Genomic DNA, 15758 nt, shown 5'->3' with positions numbered 1-15758 from the left:
AGCCAATCACAGTGGTGGATATCCCGTGACGCAATACCAACCAGCCAATCATCTCGTACCTACTGTAGTGCAGCGGAAGTTTGTGCATTTATGTTAGTTTCTCATGTGCTGTAGTTTATTACACTTCATGTAATGGAATTATTTGTTTCATTTGCTTTCGTAATTTTAGCATTAACCCCAGACTAACTGGTTCCTAGAGCCTTATTATGTGTTGGACAGAATTATTAAATGAGCGGAAAGTTAGCGTTATTATCACCATACAGAGTGGTATTACAACATAAATAGTGGTTTAAGTATTTATTGTGGTTTATCTCTTATTTACACTTATTTTAAGGAATGTTTCTTAACAGATTAATTGACTCAGATACTGAATAAATAATGAGTGTCACCTGAGTCACAGGTCACTGTTGCTGTTCCAACAGATGACAATAATCCATAATTGATCAGTAGTTTTGAGCTTTATTTTTAAAGCTTAGCTGTATAATCAAATTCAGAATTGTTGTTTAGTGTTATACGCTATGTGTTGTCAAACTGTAAGCTAGATGTTGGTGAACCTCTTTAGTCTTTGTGGATAGTTTAAAAAAATACCCATACTATGTCCCCTTCAGGTTTAGTGGACTTACGTACAAAGGGTAAATGTATTTGGAAAAATGTAGGCATAGTCATCACTTGATAAAATCCACTGACATCATGAAAAAATATTATTTGATGTGAAAAGATGTGAAAAATAAATGTAAAATTCATTGGACATAATAAACACAACATTAATTGTAAACAATAATATCACAATATCCTAAACTATTTATTCTTAGATTTTGTTCATGTATATTAATCATTTACATATAGTTAGTAGGATTTTTTTCAAATGAATGTAATACCATGGAATATGTCATGTAAATATTCACTATTTGCGACCTCTACTGTATGCAGATATAAAAAAAAATATTTGCGGACATCTGATTTAACGATTAAACGTAGACTAAACTTATTTGTCTCAGGAATATTGATAATTAGCTGAAAACCTGTGAAATTATTAACTCTGTGTTGGAATACAGTATAAACGTTGTTATTAATCGGAATCGATTTATCAGCACTCTGCAGCGCGTACTAAAACGAGTCGTATATTTTCACAAAATCTATTGAACCGTTTTGCAAAGCTGATTTTAACGATTTATCATCGTCGGGTTGAATGTCTCGAGTGTCACTGAACTGAAAACCGTCTTTTTCAAAGACACCCGACTCGTAACGGACTCATTGAAACGAATTGTTCACAAGAACCGATACAAAGAACTGAATCGTAATTCTGATCATTAAAACATAATCGATTCGTCTGTGCTCTACATTGCGTCCTGAAACGTAAACGGAACTGGAGGGTATTTTGAAGAAAAGTCTCTCCGGCTGATTGTTAGCAAATGATCCATGTGAATATATTCGAATATGTCCATGTTTGATTAATAACCTAACGCATCAAACAAAGTGGTTATGATTACAGATTTTCACTTTGAAGAAAAAGGCTTTAAATCGCTATGACTGCATTTGAAACACCGTTGATATTTTACCGTATTATCAAAAATAATGTAAGCTAGCTTACACATTACAGCATAGTTGTTGTTGTTTTTTCTATTAAACTAGAGTATTTACTGCACCAATATACTTCATTGAATTGATCTTTGAGGAATATAAGTCCCGTGAGGCAATGGCCAGTGTGCATGAAAGTCTGTATTTCAACCCCATGATGACAAATGGGGTTGTTCATGCCAATATCTTCGGTATAAAGGATTGGGTCACTCCATACAAGATCGCAGTGTTAACTTTACTGTATGAGATGTCCACAACCAAACCAATGGCACTTCTAGAAAGAAGACGCCTGAACAAACTCATCCTGCCTTTACAACAGGTATGTAGCAGGTTTTCTTGTAGGGATGTTTATGTTTAACGTTAATGACCCTTAAAAATGAATGTAATGTTTTCAGACACTTCATTTTCTAGATTAAACCATACTGCACATTTGTGTTTGTGATGACCAGGGTGCAGATTTGACCCTGGAGCAGTTTGTGAAGATAGTAGAGGAGTGCAGTCTTCGCATGGTCAATGCTGTTAAACTCAGGTACAGTGGGCTACTTATCTTTATAAAGAACTTTTCTACCTGGGTAGGTTTTTTTATATTAATCGTACACATAATTTTCACCTTCTGTTTTCAGGATTTTTTTAATGGCTGATGGAGAGTTGCAGGACATGGAGCACTTTTTTACTATCCTGCCAAATGCTTTCAGTGACTCGGAGGCATTCAAAACTAGTGTTGTTGGTACGTATATGTGGCCGTAACCAAAATGACCATCAAATATTGGCCAATTTAAAAGGTTAGTTCACCCAAAAATGAAAATTCTGTCATTATTTACTCGATCTCGTCGTTCCAAACCTGTAAGACTTTCATTCATCTTTGGAACACAAATGAAGATATTTTTAATGAAATCTGAGAGATTTCTGTCTCTCTATTGACAGTCCACACAACTGATACTTTGACGCTTCAAAAAGTTCATGAAGAGATCATAAAACTACAGGTGCTGGTCATAAAATTAGAATATCATCAAAAAGTTGATTTATTTCAAGAATTCAACTTAACAGGTGAAACTAATATATTATATAGACTCATTACATGCAAAGTGAGATATTTCAAGCCTTTATTTGTTATAATTTTGATGATTATGGCTTACAACTTATGAAACCCACGAAATCAAAATCCCAGAAAATTAGAATATTACATGAAATCACACAGTAATTACACAGTAATACCATGGTCATTGAACCAGGTTTTGGTTATTTTGGCAGTATGGGCAGGTGCAAATCCTGCTGGAAAATGAAGGAAGCATGAAGTGCTCTGGAAATGTCCTGGTAGACGGCTGCGTTGACTCTGGATTTAATAAAGCACAGTGGACCAAAGTCCTCTTTTCTGATGAGAGCAAATTTTGCATCTCATTTGGAAACCAAGGTCCCAGAGTCTGGAGGAAGAATGGAGAGGCACACAGTCCAAGATGCTTGAAGTCCAGTGTGAAGTTTCCACAGTCTGTGTTGGTTTGGGGAGCCATGTCATCGGATGGTGTTGGTCCACTGTGCTGTCCACTCAACGCAGCCGTCTACCAGGACATTTCCAGAGCACTTCATGCTTCCTTCATTCTCCAGCAGGATTTGCACCTGCCCACACTGCCAAAATAACCAAAACCTGGTTCAATGACCATGGGATTACTGTGTAATTACTGTGTGATTTCATGTAATATTCTAATTTTCTGGGATTTTGATTTTGTGGGTTTCATAAGCTGTAAGCCATAATCATCAAAATTATAACAAATAAAGGCTTGAAATATCTCACTTTGCATGTAATGAGTCTATATAATATATTAGTTTCACCTGTTAAGTTGAATTCTTGAAATAAATAAACTTTTTGATGATATTCTAATTTTATGACCAGCACCTGTAATCCATGTCAAGTCAAGTCATCTTCATTTATATAGCGCTTTTAACCATGTAGATTGTTTCAAAGCAGCTTTACAGAGATAAGTGTATAATTTAAGGTAACAGAGATTGAGAATTGAGCGGTTTAGTCTAAATGTTCTGAAAAGTCTTGATCGCTTTATATGATTAACAGATTGAATTTAGGCTTTTATTCACAAATTAACATTCATCAATGCACACATCAGTTATGTTAGTTTGACGTGCGAGAACCAATGGTGTTCGTTCTCGCACATCAAGTCTGGGTGGTTGAGCTTTGGACTACACCGCTCAATTCATATGGATTAATTTTACAACCTCTTTATGAACTTTTTTGAAGCGTCGAAGTGTCAGTTGCGTAGAGTGTCAATGGAGGGACAGAAAGCTCTCAGATTTCATTTAAAATATCTTCATATGTGTTTCGAAGATGAACAAAAGTCTAACGGGTTTGGAACGACATGAAGGTGAGTAATTGTTGACAATTTATTTTCATTTTTGAACTAACCTTTTAAGAGTTCTGGGGATGGATTTGTGAAAATCTTCTTAAGAATAAAGTTCTTAAATTATATTATAAAATGTTTGTAAGTAAGTGTAATTCCTGAAAATTTCTTAGGAAATTCTCAAATATTTTCTTATGTAATGTATTCCCAGGAGTTTTCGATCTTTTTGGTGCCACGCTAATATGATCATCCTCATGCTAGGAACCCCCACCCTACAGTTTAAAAGACAGTTCTATATTTTTAAGTATAAAGACTTAATTAATACTGTGTAAATATTAGTATAATAAATGTCAATTAGGTTACATTGCGGTCTTTCTATTCTCTGTAGTATGGTTATTAGTGTTATTTTTAAATTAATATTTTATTGTTATTTATGTTATTTATTTTAAATAATGTTTATTTGTTTTAAGTTATTTTAATTTAAATGTATTTATTAATTGTAATCAATGTGTTATTTTAATGTAATTTATTTATTTAGTTAATTTGTTTAATCTTTATATATATATATATATATATATATATATATATATATATATATTTGAACTGCTTTTCTTTAAATTTTTCCACCATTTGTCCACCTATTAACCCCTTTTAACTGAAGAATCATATGTGTCAGATAAGATCATGCTCTCCATTGAAGTACATTGATCACTTTCTAACCCCGTATAAAAGAGTGTTAAAAGGGGTTGTTTTGGGGAATACAAAATATCTTGATTTTTTTTTTTTCTCAAGTTAGAAAACATCTGTGATTCATGTGACAGATTCATCTGTGAATCTGAAGCCTTAATCTCTTTGTGTTTGTAGGTCTGTTCATGCGTCAGATGCTGCTGGCCTACAATAAACTGTCCTTCAGTCAGGTATATAAGCTGTACAAGTCCCTGCAGCAATACTGCCATCTTGGAAATCAGCTGGAGCTGTCGGCTCTGCCCGCTGAAGACATGGAGCTGACCGGCAATGAAGACCCCAGCGCCGACCGCATAGACAAAGATGAGCTGGACACTACATCTCTACACCAGTCCGAACTGAGGTCAGAGGGAATCATGTGCTACTTGTGTTATTAGTGGAATCAGGGTTGTGTTATTGTGTTGGGGTCAGTTTGACCCGTATTCGTACTCTTTATTTCTTGTAATTGTGTGACTATTTCTCATTTAGGGCCTTGAATGTGCATGCAAAGTTTTAACTCAAATGTGTTTTGGAAAGGCTGTACAAATTGTGTCAATTGTGTTAGGGATAAAATTGACCCCATTGGTTTTCATGCAATTCACCAAAAACCTGAAAAGAGTCAGGTTACAAATTGATTGTATCCTGTCATTTATTGTTAGCCTGGGAAAACCCACAACTTCCGGCAAATTCAGATTTGTTCGAGAAGTAGTCTGGCAAAGAGCTCATTCAAGCCCATTTCCATGGCCTAGAAATCGCGGCACCAATCAGAAACGTTGAGGCGGGCTTTACACATTGACGATCGCTCTGATTGGTTTTAGGTCCATCCAATTGCGCCCAGAGGCATTTGAGCGACGTCCGTTCAACTTTTAAATGCATTATTATATTCAAATTGCAAACACATGAGGACAGTCTCCATGAAAGACCCACTGGCAGATGAACGTGCTTTCTCTCCGAAACGGTAGGAAATTAAATTAGATTTAATAGAGGATTTTAACACGATGATTGACAGGGCAGTTTAAATGACAGGATGTACGCGACAGATCCGTCCGATAAAGATGGCGAAGTAGTATGTCCCAAAGCTTTCCTACTTTTTTGCTACACATTTTCTTCACAAAAAGAGTACATACTTTTATGGCGTAGTGTAACTTAGGCGAATTGGGACGCAGCATATGGCTTTACACGATGCCGATCGCTCTGATTGGTTTTAGGTCTATCCAATTGCGCCCAGAGGCATTTGAGCGACGTCCGTTGGTGACGCCCCTTTGGAAATAATTTGTCTATGGAGATTTGCCAGACCATGACTCAGTTACTACTGAGAATGGTCTGGTTTTAACCAGGCTAATTTATTGTAGCTGGTCAAAGACTAAAATATGAAATGCATGAGAACTTCACTTTTTCTTCATCCACATCCACAGTTTCACAGACAAAACATCTGTGAAAGGACGTTTTGGGTTGTTAGTTTTTTTTTGGATCTCATGCACTTGACTCTTGCAGGACTGAAAAGAAGTGCAAGAAACCCATTTTACCATCACAAGGAGTTGAGAATCAGACTATTTACACAAAGTACAAACAGCAATAAATACTACTTACACCAAGTACAAATATTTTTAGATAGATACTGTTTATACTTAGCTGTAGTTATTTGCTTCTCAGTGTGCAAATAGTTACTACAAGAATTCATGATATTTTTTGTGTCAATTCAGCTAATTTTGCAAAAAAAAATATGAACTTTTATCAAATTGACCCCTAAAATTATTCAATTTCTCACATATTTTTTTAGTCTCTGTCAAACTACAATAGATGTTTTCTGTTTTTACATGAATGTTTAGTGTTTTCCATAGTGTCTACTTTTGGCAATCTGCATGGAAACTAATGAGAAGTAAATTTGACCCCAACAAGCAGAGCGTTATTGGATAGGAATTGAACTGACTGTGGGGGTTATTTTCTGTTTTCATCAGATCTGATGAGACCCAAGGTCCTTTATCTCAGAAACAAGCAGAATACTTCCTTGCACGACAGGTTTGTTATAAACTAGAAGAGATTTGGCTTTCATAAACACAGCTGTCTATGATTCCTTTTGCCCTGTATGATAGCCATCTTGTTTTTTCCCAGGCTTACCTCCTTAAGAACGATGAAAACAAGGCCATGTCGCCAGCTAAGTTACAGGACGAGCTCAACAACATTCTCAAATTTAATCCTGACTTTGCCGAAGCTGTGAGCTGAACTCCTTCCTTTCAAGAAACAGATGATTCATCTCTTTTCACTATAACTGAGCCTCTCTCTGTCTCTCCACAGCATTACCTCAGCTATCTGAACAGTATGCGAGTGCAGGACATCTTCATCTCCACTCACAGCCTCCTGCACTACTTCGACCGCCTCATTCTTTCTGGTGGAGAGGGGAAAAGCAATGGAGATGAAGGCTATGGCCGCAGTTTACGATACGCTGTCCTTAATCTGGCAACCTTGCACTGTCGTTTTGGACACTAGTGAGTATTAGTTGTTTAGATTGTGTTTTGAGCACTACATTGTGTCAGGAGCATTTTATTTTTTCTGCAAAAATAAGTGGCAGCAAATCAGAATTTTAGCCTCTGAGTCTGAACTGAACTTGTTATATGACCAAAGCTGATGATTTCTATGGTTGTGTTTGTGCAGTCAACAGGCTGATTTGGCTCTGCAGGAAGCTATCCGCATCGCACAGGAAGCAAATGACCATGTGTGTCTCCAGCACTGTCTGGTAAGAACAGTTTCTCTCATTCCTTGCCTCTTAAATTTGAAAGGTTATTATAATTATCATAAACGTACGCAAACTCTACTTTACATATATGTAAACATACATATCTACATACATATCTACTTTATATATATATATGTATGTGTGTGTGTGTGTGTGTGTGTGTGTGTGTGTGTGTATCATTTAAAAAAAATGTTTTTAGTAAACAGTTTTTAACATTAATACTATTAAGAAATGTTAATACCAACCCCATTTCAATTACTACCCCATTTCCAGAAAAGTTGGGTCATTTTGTAAAATGCAATAAAATCTAGATTTTGGGGTTTGTTCATTCTCTTGGACCTTTATTTAACTGACAAAAATACAGAGAAAAGATTTCAAATGTTTTCACTGACCAACTTAATAGTTTTTTTGTAAATGTAATCAAAGGTCGATTTCTTTGTACTTTTGTCAGTTAAATAAAGGTTAAGTTACTGTATTTTTGATCAAATGCAGCCATGGTGAGCATAAGAGATGTCTTTAAAAAAAAAAAAAAATTATCATACTGATGATCAGCCCTCTACAATGCGAGTAAATCACTCATAAATGCAATAGTGATGTAAAGTATTTTCCGCAGACCTGTTCTTGCGGACAGTTTGTTTCAAAGAACCGGTTCAAAAAAGCGATTAATCGTTTCCGGTGTCCATAGAGGTTTGATGATAGTGTGTGTGTGTATGTATATTATACTTAACACAGTCTCTGCTGGTTTCTAATTTTTTTTCTAATTTGTGATTTTAGAGTTGGCTGTACACACTAGAACAGATGAAAGGATCTGATAGTGTGGTATTAACAGAAGACTCTGTGAAAATTGCAGCTCACTTTTGCCTCCCTGTAAGTTGCTCGTTAAGGTGGAACCATTTTAATGCCCTTATAATAGGGAAATGCTTTGCATAACCACAATACATTATTAATCTCTTGCAAGGTCACTATGAAATAAATAATTAATGCTCCCCGTTGTTGTTTTGCAGTATTTAGCTTCTCTAGGCATTCAGTCCCTGGTCCAGCAGGGAGCAAAACAGGGCATGCCTGCCAACAAGCTGCTGGACGCCCTGCGAGGAACCGACATCATGCACTGGAAGCAAAGCCTCTCTGAGCTGATAGAAATCAGCCTGGCACAGACCACCTCCATATGGAGGATGTATGGCAAAAGGTCATAACACAGATACCTTCTTTTTATGAAATTTATAGGTGACATATTATGCCCCTTTTCACAAGATGGAATATAAATATATTTATACGTCAGAAGGGAAGCGAAACACTTCCATTCTGCATTGATGTTAGTGCCACATCTCATACAGTTTTGTATGGTTTTATGTAGTTAAAGTAGATTTTTTGCGTTCTCTGTAGCACTATGGCTCGGCAGCAAGCTCAGCTCCTGTTGAATATGAACAGTCTGGAGCCGGTGAACTTTAGCGTGCAGCAGAACAACACTGAGGCCTTTGCCGTCGCTCTCTGCCATCTGGCTGAACTCCATGCTGAGCAGGTACCTGACCTCTCTCACAAGTACATGAACACAAACGCTTCTTGGTGCTTACGCTTGATTTCATGCGTGTCAAAATGTCTTGAATGCTAAATTAGCAAGTTTTCCAGTTCCAGTTGTGATTCTTTTTTTTCCGTCCTCAGGGCCTTTATGCTGTTGTGACTGACATCATGAAACACTTGAAGCAGCAGTTTCCTCCCCATACCCAACATGCCAAAGTACTGCTGAACAAAATATAGGATCCATCAAGCACAAATCAGCAGCAGCTATATGATTTTTTTTCTCTCTTTCTCTATTTAACAGCTCTGGATGCTATGCGATCTGAAAATTCAGTTTGAGAAGGCTATGAATGATGGGAAATACCATTTGGCTGAACCTCATGTCACTGCCATCTCTGCCTTAAACAGCACCGAGGGATTGTACAGGTAGATAACGGCACGTATTATACGTTTTTTTAGTATATTGGGCTGTACAAGTGATTGTTAATGTCCTTGTCTGTTCAGGAAAGCCCAGTTGCTGAAAGCTCTGAATCAGACGTCTGAAGCCTCGAAGATCCTACAGCAGCTGCAGCAGCAGTGTGAGAAGAGCAAGAACACAGAGATGATCATCAGGTGTGTCTTTATGAAAAGAAACGTCTGAGATCACATTGGAAATCTGGGATTCAAGATCTAATTGAAACCTGGAAATAAGTGATGGTTTAGTGTTTAGAGAAATGGAAGTCAGGCTGAAATCAAAATTGCACTTTCTTACTGCTGCTGAAAATTCAGCTTTGTCAAGTATATTAAAAATGGAAAACGGTTATTTTAAATTGTAATATTTCACACGAATACTGTTTTTACGGTATTTATCGAATATATGCCGCCTATGAGCATAACTTATTTCAAAAACATAAAAAAAAAAAATAGTTTTTAACGTTTGTCCGGTTGTGTGTGCATTTCAACCTTGAAATCTTTAATCAAACTGTCATAACTTGCTCTTCCTGCGATATGACCCACTTCTCTCAGCTGACTTGTCCTGAATAATTTTCACTATTGGACTTTTAGAGCTCACTGTATATTAAAAAAATCTTAATGACCCCAAATATTTGAAGTGTATATTTGGAATCTTGTTGAAACGGCAGTGTTCCCATGTCAGTTTTGAACTCTTGGGTGTGTTTGTGTGGCAGGGTGATGCTGGCCTCTGCAGAACTCCACTGGGACTCGTCTGGATTTGCATCAGGTCTGCCATTACTCTTACAGGCTCTTGCTCTGTCCCGCCAACACAACCTGCAGAGCTTGACCTCAGAGACAGTGTTACACCTGGCATTTACACAGGTACACCAACAAGAAACTTCACAGTTTGTGTTCAGACACCTGATAATGACTGACAAAACATCTCCCAGTTCCTTGATTTCACCAAGTGTGAAGTGTTTTCTAAGTATACCTGTGTGTTTGTTAGATGAAAGATGAAGAAACTGTGTAATTTTCAACTGATATTGATCATCTCTCTTGATAGCTGATGTTGGGGATTCCTGAGCAGGCTCTTGCACTGGTGCAGGACGTGTTGGAGTCCGTTTTGGCTCACGGTTCTCTGATAGACAAGGGCAGAGCTCTGCTGTTGGCCGCTCGCTGTCAGATGACTTTAGCAGGAACTACTGCACAGAAACACAGACTGACTGGTACTGCCTGAGTCCTGTTTGACACCCATCTCACTGTATTCAAGTCATACTTCATATGTTTGAGTGATGTATTTTCTTTCCTGCAGCACTGGAACAAGCCGTGCACACTTTGGAGGAGGCAGCTGTGTATTTCTCTCGTCTTGACTGTAAAGAGCGTATGAGAGACATACATTATCTACAGGCACGCTTGCATCACACTCTAGGCAACGTCTCTCAACGCAACAAATACGCCATGCTCTTCCGTCTGCTGGATCAGGAGCTTCCGTCGTCCGGGATGACTGTGGTCAATCGTCTTTAGGAAACATCTGCTATGGTGTTAATGGACGACACCAGACATTGTACCGTGTGCATATTGGAAATAAATTTTATTTTGTGTGTGAAAAACTTAATTCTGACCTTTTTTATACATGCGAGGATGGGGGAAGCAACTTTGCAAAAAAAAAAAAAGTGTGTGTCATGCTCATTTAAAATGTACAAAGTTCCATATTAATTCATGGTATATTAATACCATAGACTATTTCAAAGTACTGAAATAAACGAACAGTTAGTTACATTTATGCATTTTTATTGAATACAATACGAAGATGATTGAAAGGTAAAAGAATTTATTATTATGAACTCAGTAGCCAACAGGCGAGACAGAGTGCAATGCACAAACAAGACCAGACCACAGACAGAACACAAGCAGGAACTTAAATACACTTAAAAAATTCAGTGGAAATGATATCTTTACAATCGCATTTTTCCAAGACATTTTCCTTTGGCCGGATCTTAAGGGGGTGGTTGATTATGATTTCACTTTTCTAACTAGTTAGTGTGTAATGTTGCTGTTTGAGCATAAAAAACACCTGCAAATTCACAAAGTTCAAAGCAAAGGAGATATTTGCTTTTAAAGAAATTACTTTTTAAGGACTAAAATAAAGGCTGGTAGGGACAACACAACATTTCTCCCAGGTTAGTGACATCATTAACCCTAAAGTTTACATAAACCCCACCCCCGGGAACACGATTTATAGATTATCATGACAGAATATGCTAATCATTGACTAGAAGTTAACTATACATAAGCTACATAAATTCATCAACTAACCATTCAGAAAAGTTGTCTACATGTTGTCACTTCTTCTTGAGTCTCTCCATCTTTGTCTGACTCCGGTTTGAACATAAAAGGCTATACGTTTTTTACATTTTCAGGTCACAAGCTGTTGAAGCGCCGCCCCCTGTGCCAGGAGCAGCAGCTCATTTGCACTTAAAGGAACGGACACAAAACGGTGGGTTTTTGCTCACCCTCAAAAAGTGACAATTTTAACATGTATAAAAATATCTGTGGGGTATTTTGAGCTAAAACTTCACATACACACTCTGGGGACATCAGAGATTTGATATCTTGTGAAAAGGGCATTATACCACCCGTTTGAAATGAAAGAGTAGAAATGATAAAAAGAACTTACACAGTAGACAATAACAAAAGAGCATTATAGATGAATTAATGCAAATTTAAGGTGCTGAGCTGACCCTTCAATTTTCCTTCATGTGTGACTGACAGTCTTCTCAACCAATTGGAATAACTTTCAGACACTCCCCCTTTCATTTCGATACGCCCACTGTTCTGACCACCAAAAGAACCATATTTGAAGTTTTTCTCCCAGATTTCTCCACATATTTATCCTCCATCATGGAGGCGCTTGGGGGATACCCCACCAAATCATCTGCGTCCAGAGCAGGACTGTTCAAGGTTTTACTGAGTGTGGCCGTGTGCATGGCCTCACTTTACCTACTGCAGAGTAAACTGTCAAAGTCGCGAAAAGCCAAAGATTTCTACTCGTATGAAGTGAAGGACGCGAGAGGCAGGGCTGTCTCACTGGAAAAGTATCGAGGGAAAGTAAGTTGCTTTTTTTTATTTCTGTTTTAAGTGGTTTGACTTAATTTGTAAGACTTTTGAGAAACATAATTGCCCTGGTTTTGTGCTGCAGTATTTTGACTCGAGGGCTCGCTGTCTCTGATAACAGGTCTCTCTGGTTGTAAACGTGGCGAGTGGAAGCGAGTTAACGGAGCAGAATTACCGGGCTCTGCAGGAGCTTCACCGAGAGCTCGGCACGTCTCATTTTAACGTGCTCGCGTTTCCCTGCTCGCAATACGGTGACACCGAATCAGGCTCCAGTCGAGAAATCGAGGCTTTTGCCAAATCCAACTACGGTGTGACGTTCCCCATCTTTAGCAAGATCAAAATAATGGGGTCTGAGGCGGAGCCCGCATTCAGATTCATCACAGGTAGGTTTTACCTGAGGATAATCTTCATTCAATAACTTTAAAGTTTTACACAAAATAAAAATTGCAGCACCTTTGAGAAAAAACATCAAAACGACTTAAAATCACAATTAGCTGAAAACTTGTGTGTTTTCTAGATTTATTCTTTAGAGCGGGGAAGGGCGACCCCTTATGGGCGCTGCCATTTCGACATCACCACGTGACCAGTTCCTACTACTTGATTGTAAGAAATTAATAATAACAGCAGTATATTTATTTTATATAGAACAGTCAGTTTTCAAAATGCAAAGCATAAATATAAAAGTACATTAAAAGAACACAAGGAAACCAAACAAAACGCCTCACATAACATCAGTAGCTTGAGGTGGGTTGTTGGTGCATCCTAACTCATGTATTCATGCACTATTTAATGCCATTTGGCAGTATAAATAGTGTGAGTTGTGTGTTCACACCAGGGCTGGTGCAAGCTCAAGACAAAACACTGTTGTGCCACCCACACTTCACACTCACGATTAAACACGATCTTTAAAAATAAAATTTCACGAATTAGCTCAAGATTATTGGACACACACACACACACACACACACACACACACACACACACACACACACACACACACATATGGGGTTAGAATTGTTGCTTTATTCCAAATACTAAAGGTGATGATACACAGGGCAACTTTTTGAGCAATGTTGCTGGGCAATCTTGCAGAGCGATTGTTGCTTGGGCACTTTCCCATTGAAAATGGGCAATACATTTATATCTGGATAATTTAGATCGGTCGTGGGCCCTGTGTCTCATCTGGTTGCCCATTGACGGCAACATTGCTCAAAAAGTTGCCCTGTGTATCATCACCTTTAGATTATGATCCACAAATACATGGAAGGAGATTCACAAAAATTAAACATTCACAAATATAGCCTACTGTACGTTAAGAGTTTCACAAAAATGAATTAAACTTTTATATTTGTTCATTTAATTTCTTTCTTGAATACTAATGTTAAATACGCCTGTAGCTGAAAAAAATAAGACACTGTTTATTTCATTTGTACAATATGTTGTGTATATGTAATGTGTATATTTGTTCTTATTTGATACCTTGTAAGGCTTTGTTTTTAAAGTAGGGACATTAGTTTGACTGTAATGCACTTGCAAAATAGTAAAACCAACATGCAAAAAAGAATCGTGATAAAATCGTAATATGATATTTTTGCCATATCGCCCACCCCTAGATCTCATTCATTTTCATTGTAGAGCTGGCGACTTCCGGCGAAACGAGTGACAGTGACCATTGGCGACAGAATGTAGACGTGTCATGCGACAAAATTTCAGAAAATTTTACCTTTATGCAAATTAGCAGCGCATTTTGCGAGCGACAACCAATAGGAGTGAAGACTGTAGCTGCGTTCACTCTGCCAGCGATCATGTCGCCAGTGGCTGGTGGTGAAAGTTCATTTCGATTTAGAATAACTAATGGGGTGATAACTTGTTGATATAAATGCAATAATTCCAAACGAATGTCCAAAAAATATATTCTTCATGCACTCAACTTTCTTTATGCAGCGGAGGGCGAGGTGCTGTCAGACTCTGATGGGACACAACTTATGGTAGCTCATTGCACACAGGGAACCCACCCATAAATATTTGATCCAGGACCTGTACATTTTAGTCACAGCCCAGCTATGGGATAGTAAAGCAAATCGAGGACAATTCTAAATTAATTAATTTATAGTAATATTGAATAATGAATAATATTATGAACTCAATATTCATAATATTTATATATCTAAAACTAAAACCTTTTTTTCTTTCTCTAGATTCAGCACAGAAAATACCGAAATGGAACTTCTGGAAGTTTCTTGTGAGTTCGGAAGGCCAGGTGGTGCGTTTCTGGAAGCCGGAGGAGTCCATAGAGGACATTCGAAAGGAAGCCACAGCCCTTGTGCGGAATATCATACTGAAAAAAAGACAGGAGCTATGATGTGCACAACCCCCCTCAGAGACTCATAAGTGAAGCATTGTGCACATTTAAGTGCGTATAGATCATCTGTGGTCAAATGCGGAGGGCTTCGCCTGCAGTGACAACAATGAGAATTAATAATTCTGATTAATGTGAATGATACTGACAGAAGATGATCGCTTGAGGCCTGGCTTTGTGTGCTTGAGTATTTTTAATAAAATTTTAAATTTTGTGATTGGTAATATGATTTTCCAAAACAAAAACCCCTTTTAAATCTGTCTTTTTGAAGTTTTTTTTATTTTTCTGGTATGTCATCAATCAGTCATACAATTATCAATTAAATATGTCACTCATCTGGAATAAAAGGAAGGTATTGCAGATAAATGCATATTCATAATTTAGTATAATGATGTCATTTAAGAAAATAATTTACAAACTTGCTTATTATAAATGCTTATTCAAGAAGAGATGAATTTGCCATTGGCTGATGGTAAAATAGTAACAATGAATATATTGAAAATATCGCAAGGGATCATCAGTGTGAGTAAAATAATGTTATGCTTAACATCTCAAAAAATACATCAAATTTGGTTACTGTTATATTTGTATGTTTGATTTGTTGAAGCCTTTAATCCTAACAAAATCCATCATCAAAATGATATATTTTTTTCAAAGGAATGTTGTTTGATTCACAAAGGTTACATTACAAGAAAAATCTGTATTTTAAGATAATTTCCTCTGGTTCACAAAAACCATAATGCCTAACACAAAACTCTTGATGCATATTTAATTATTATGCCACTTTTTTGCTGTAGTTATGTCATTTTCTTGTTTTATCTTCATTGATTCTATGACAGTCCTTTGCCACTTGGATAGCCTAGTTGGTGGAGGTTTGTTTGAATTTTTAAAATCCAATAATCCAATAATTCCTTTTCGTCCATGTCCACTAGATGGCAAAATCGTGCAATTTGAC

General features: G+C 37.2%; 2 protein-coding genes across 4 annotated transcripts; both read left to right on the top strand.

The window, feature by feature from the left end:
- The first annotated feature begins 1344 nt into the window (after window positions 1-1344).
- On the top strand, window positions 1345-11108 carry anapc5 (anaphase promoting complex subunit 5). Its single transcript, XM_079897947.1, has 17 exons — window positions 1345-1897; window positions 2028-2107; window positions 2202-2305; window positions 4791-5013; window positions 6608-6668; window positions 6762-6863; window positions 6945-7135; window positions 7302-7383; window positions 8158-8250; window positions 8388-8569; window positions 8767-8902; window positions 9043-9117; window positions 9203-9324; window positions 9403-9510; window positions 10065-10212; window positions 10394-10556; window positions 10643-11108. Exons 1-17 carry the CDS (start codon window positions 1697-1699, stop codon window positions 10852-10854), a joined length of 2283 nt encoding a protein of 760 aa, XP_079754073.1. The 5' UTR covers window positions 1345-1696; the 3' UTR covers window positions 10855-11108.
- Window positions 11109-12160: 1052 nt separating this feature from the next.
- Window positions 12161-15384, top strand: gpx8 (glutathione peroxidase 8 (putative)). 3 transcript variants are annotated; one of them, XM_079896354.1, is made up of 4 exons: window positions 12161-12438; window positions 12566-12827; window positions 12962-13047; window positions 14643-15047. In XM_079896354.1, the coding sequence occupies exons 1-4, from the start codon at window positions 12232-12234 to the stop codon at window positions 14688-14690; spliced, it is 603 nt and encodes a 200-aa protein (XP_079752480.1). In that variant the 5' UTR covers window positions 12161-12231; the 3' UTR covers window positions 14691-15047. The 3 variants fall into 3 exon arrangements, with proteins under 3 accessions (XP_079752480.1, XP_079752479.1, XP_079752481.1); XM_079896353.1 differs by lacking the exon at window positions 12962-13047 and having other exon boundaries at window positions 14643-15384; XM_079896355.1 differs by lacking the exons at window positions 12962-13047; window positions 14643-15047 and adding an exon at window positions 14389-14473.
- Window positions 15385-15758: the final 374 nt, after the last annotated feature.

This window comes from Squalius cephalus (assembly GCF_949319135.1).
Source record: "Squalius cephalus genome assembly, chromosome: 16".
In the NCBI taxonomy this organism is placed as follows: domain Eukaryota; kingdom Metazoa; phylum Chordata; class Actinopteri; order Cypriniformes; family Leuciscidae; genus Squalius; species Squalius cephalus.
The sequence above is the reverse complement of the archived record's forward strand: the minus strand, read 5'-3'. Positions and strand labels throughout refer to the sequence as shown.

What these genes read in the sequence shown, in the direction of transcription:
- anapc5 (XM_079897947.1), top strand. Translation starts at nt 1,697, where the DNA reads ATGGCCAGTGTGCATGAAAGTCTGTATTTCAACCCCATGATGACAAAT. An exon ending in CACTGTCGTTTTGGACACTA is followed by an intron (nt 7,136 to 7,301) that starts GTGAGTATTAGT and finishes GTGTTTGTGCAG; the next exon opens with TCAACAGGCTGATTTGGCTC. An exon ending in ACAGAAACACAGACTGACTG is followed by an intron (nt 10,557 to 10,642) that starts GTACTGCCTGAG and finishes TCTTTCCTGCAG; the next exon opens with CACTGGAACAAGCCGTGCAC.
- gpx8 (XM_079896353.1), top strand. Translation starts at nt 12,232, where the DNA reads ATGGAGGCGCTTGGGGGATACCCCACCAAATCATCTGCGTCCAGAGCA. An exon ending in TGGAAAAGTATCGAGGGAAA is followed by an intron (nt 12,439 to 12,565) that starts GTAAGTTGCTTT and finishes CTCTGATAACAG; the next exon opens with GTCTCTCTGGTTGTAAACGT. An exon ending in CGCATTCAGATTCATCACAG is followed by an intron (nt 12,828 to 14,642) that starts GTAGGTTTTACC and finishes TTCTTTCTCTAG; the next exon opens with ATTCAGCACAGAAAATACCG.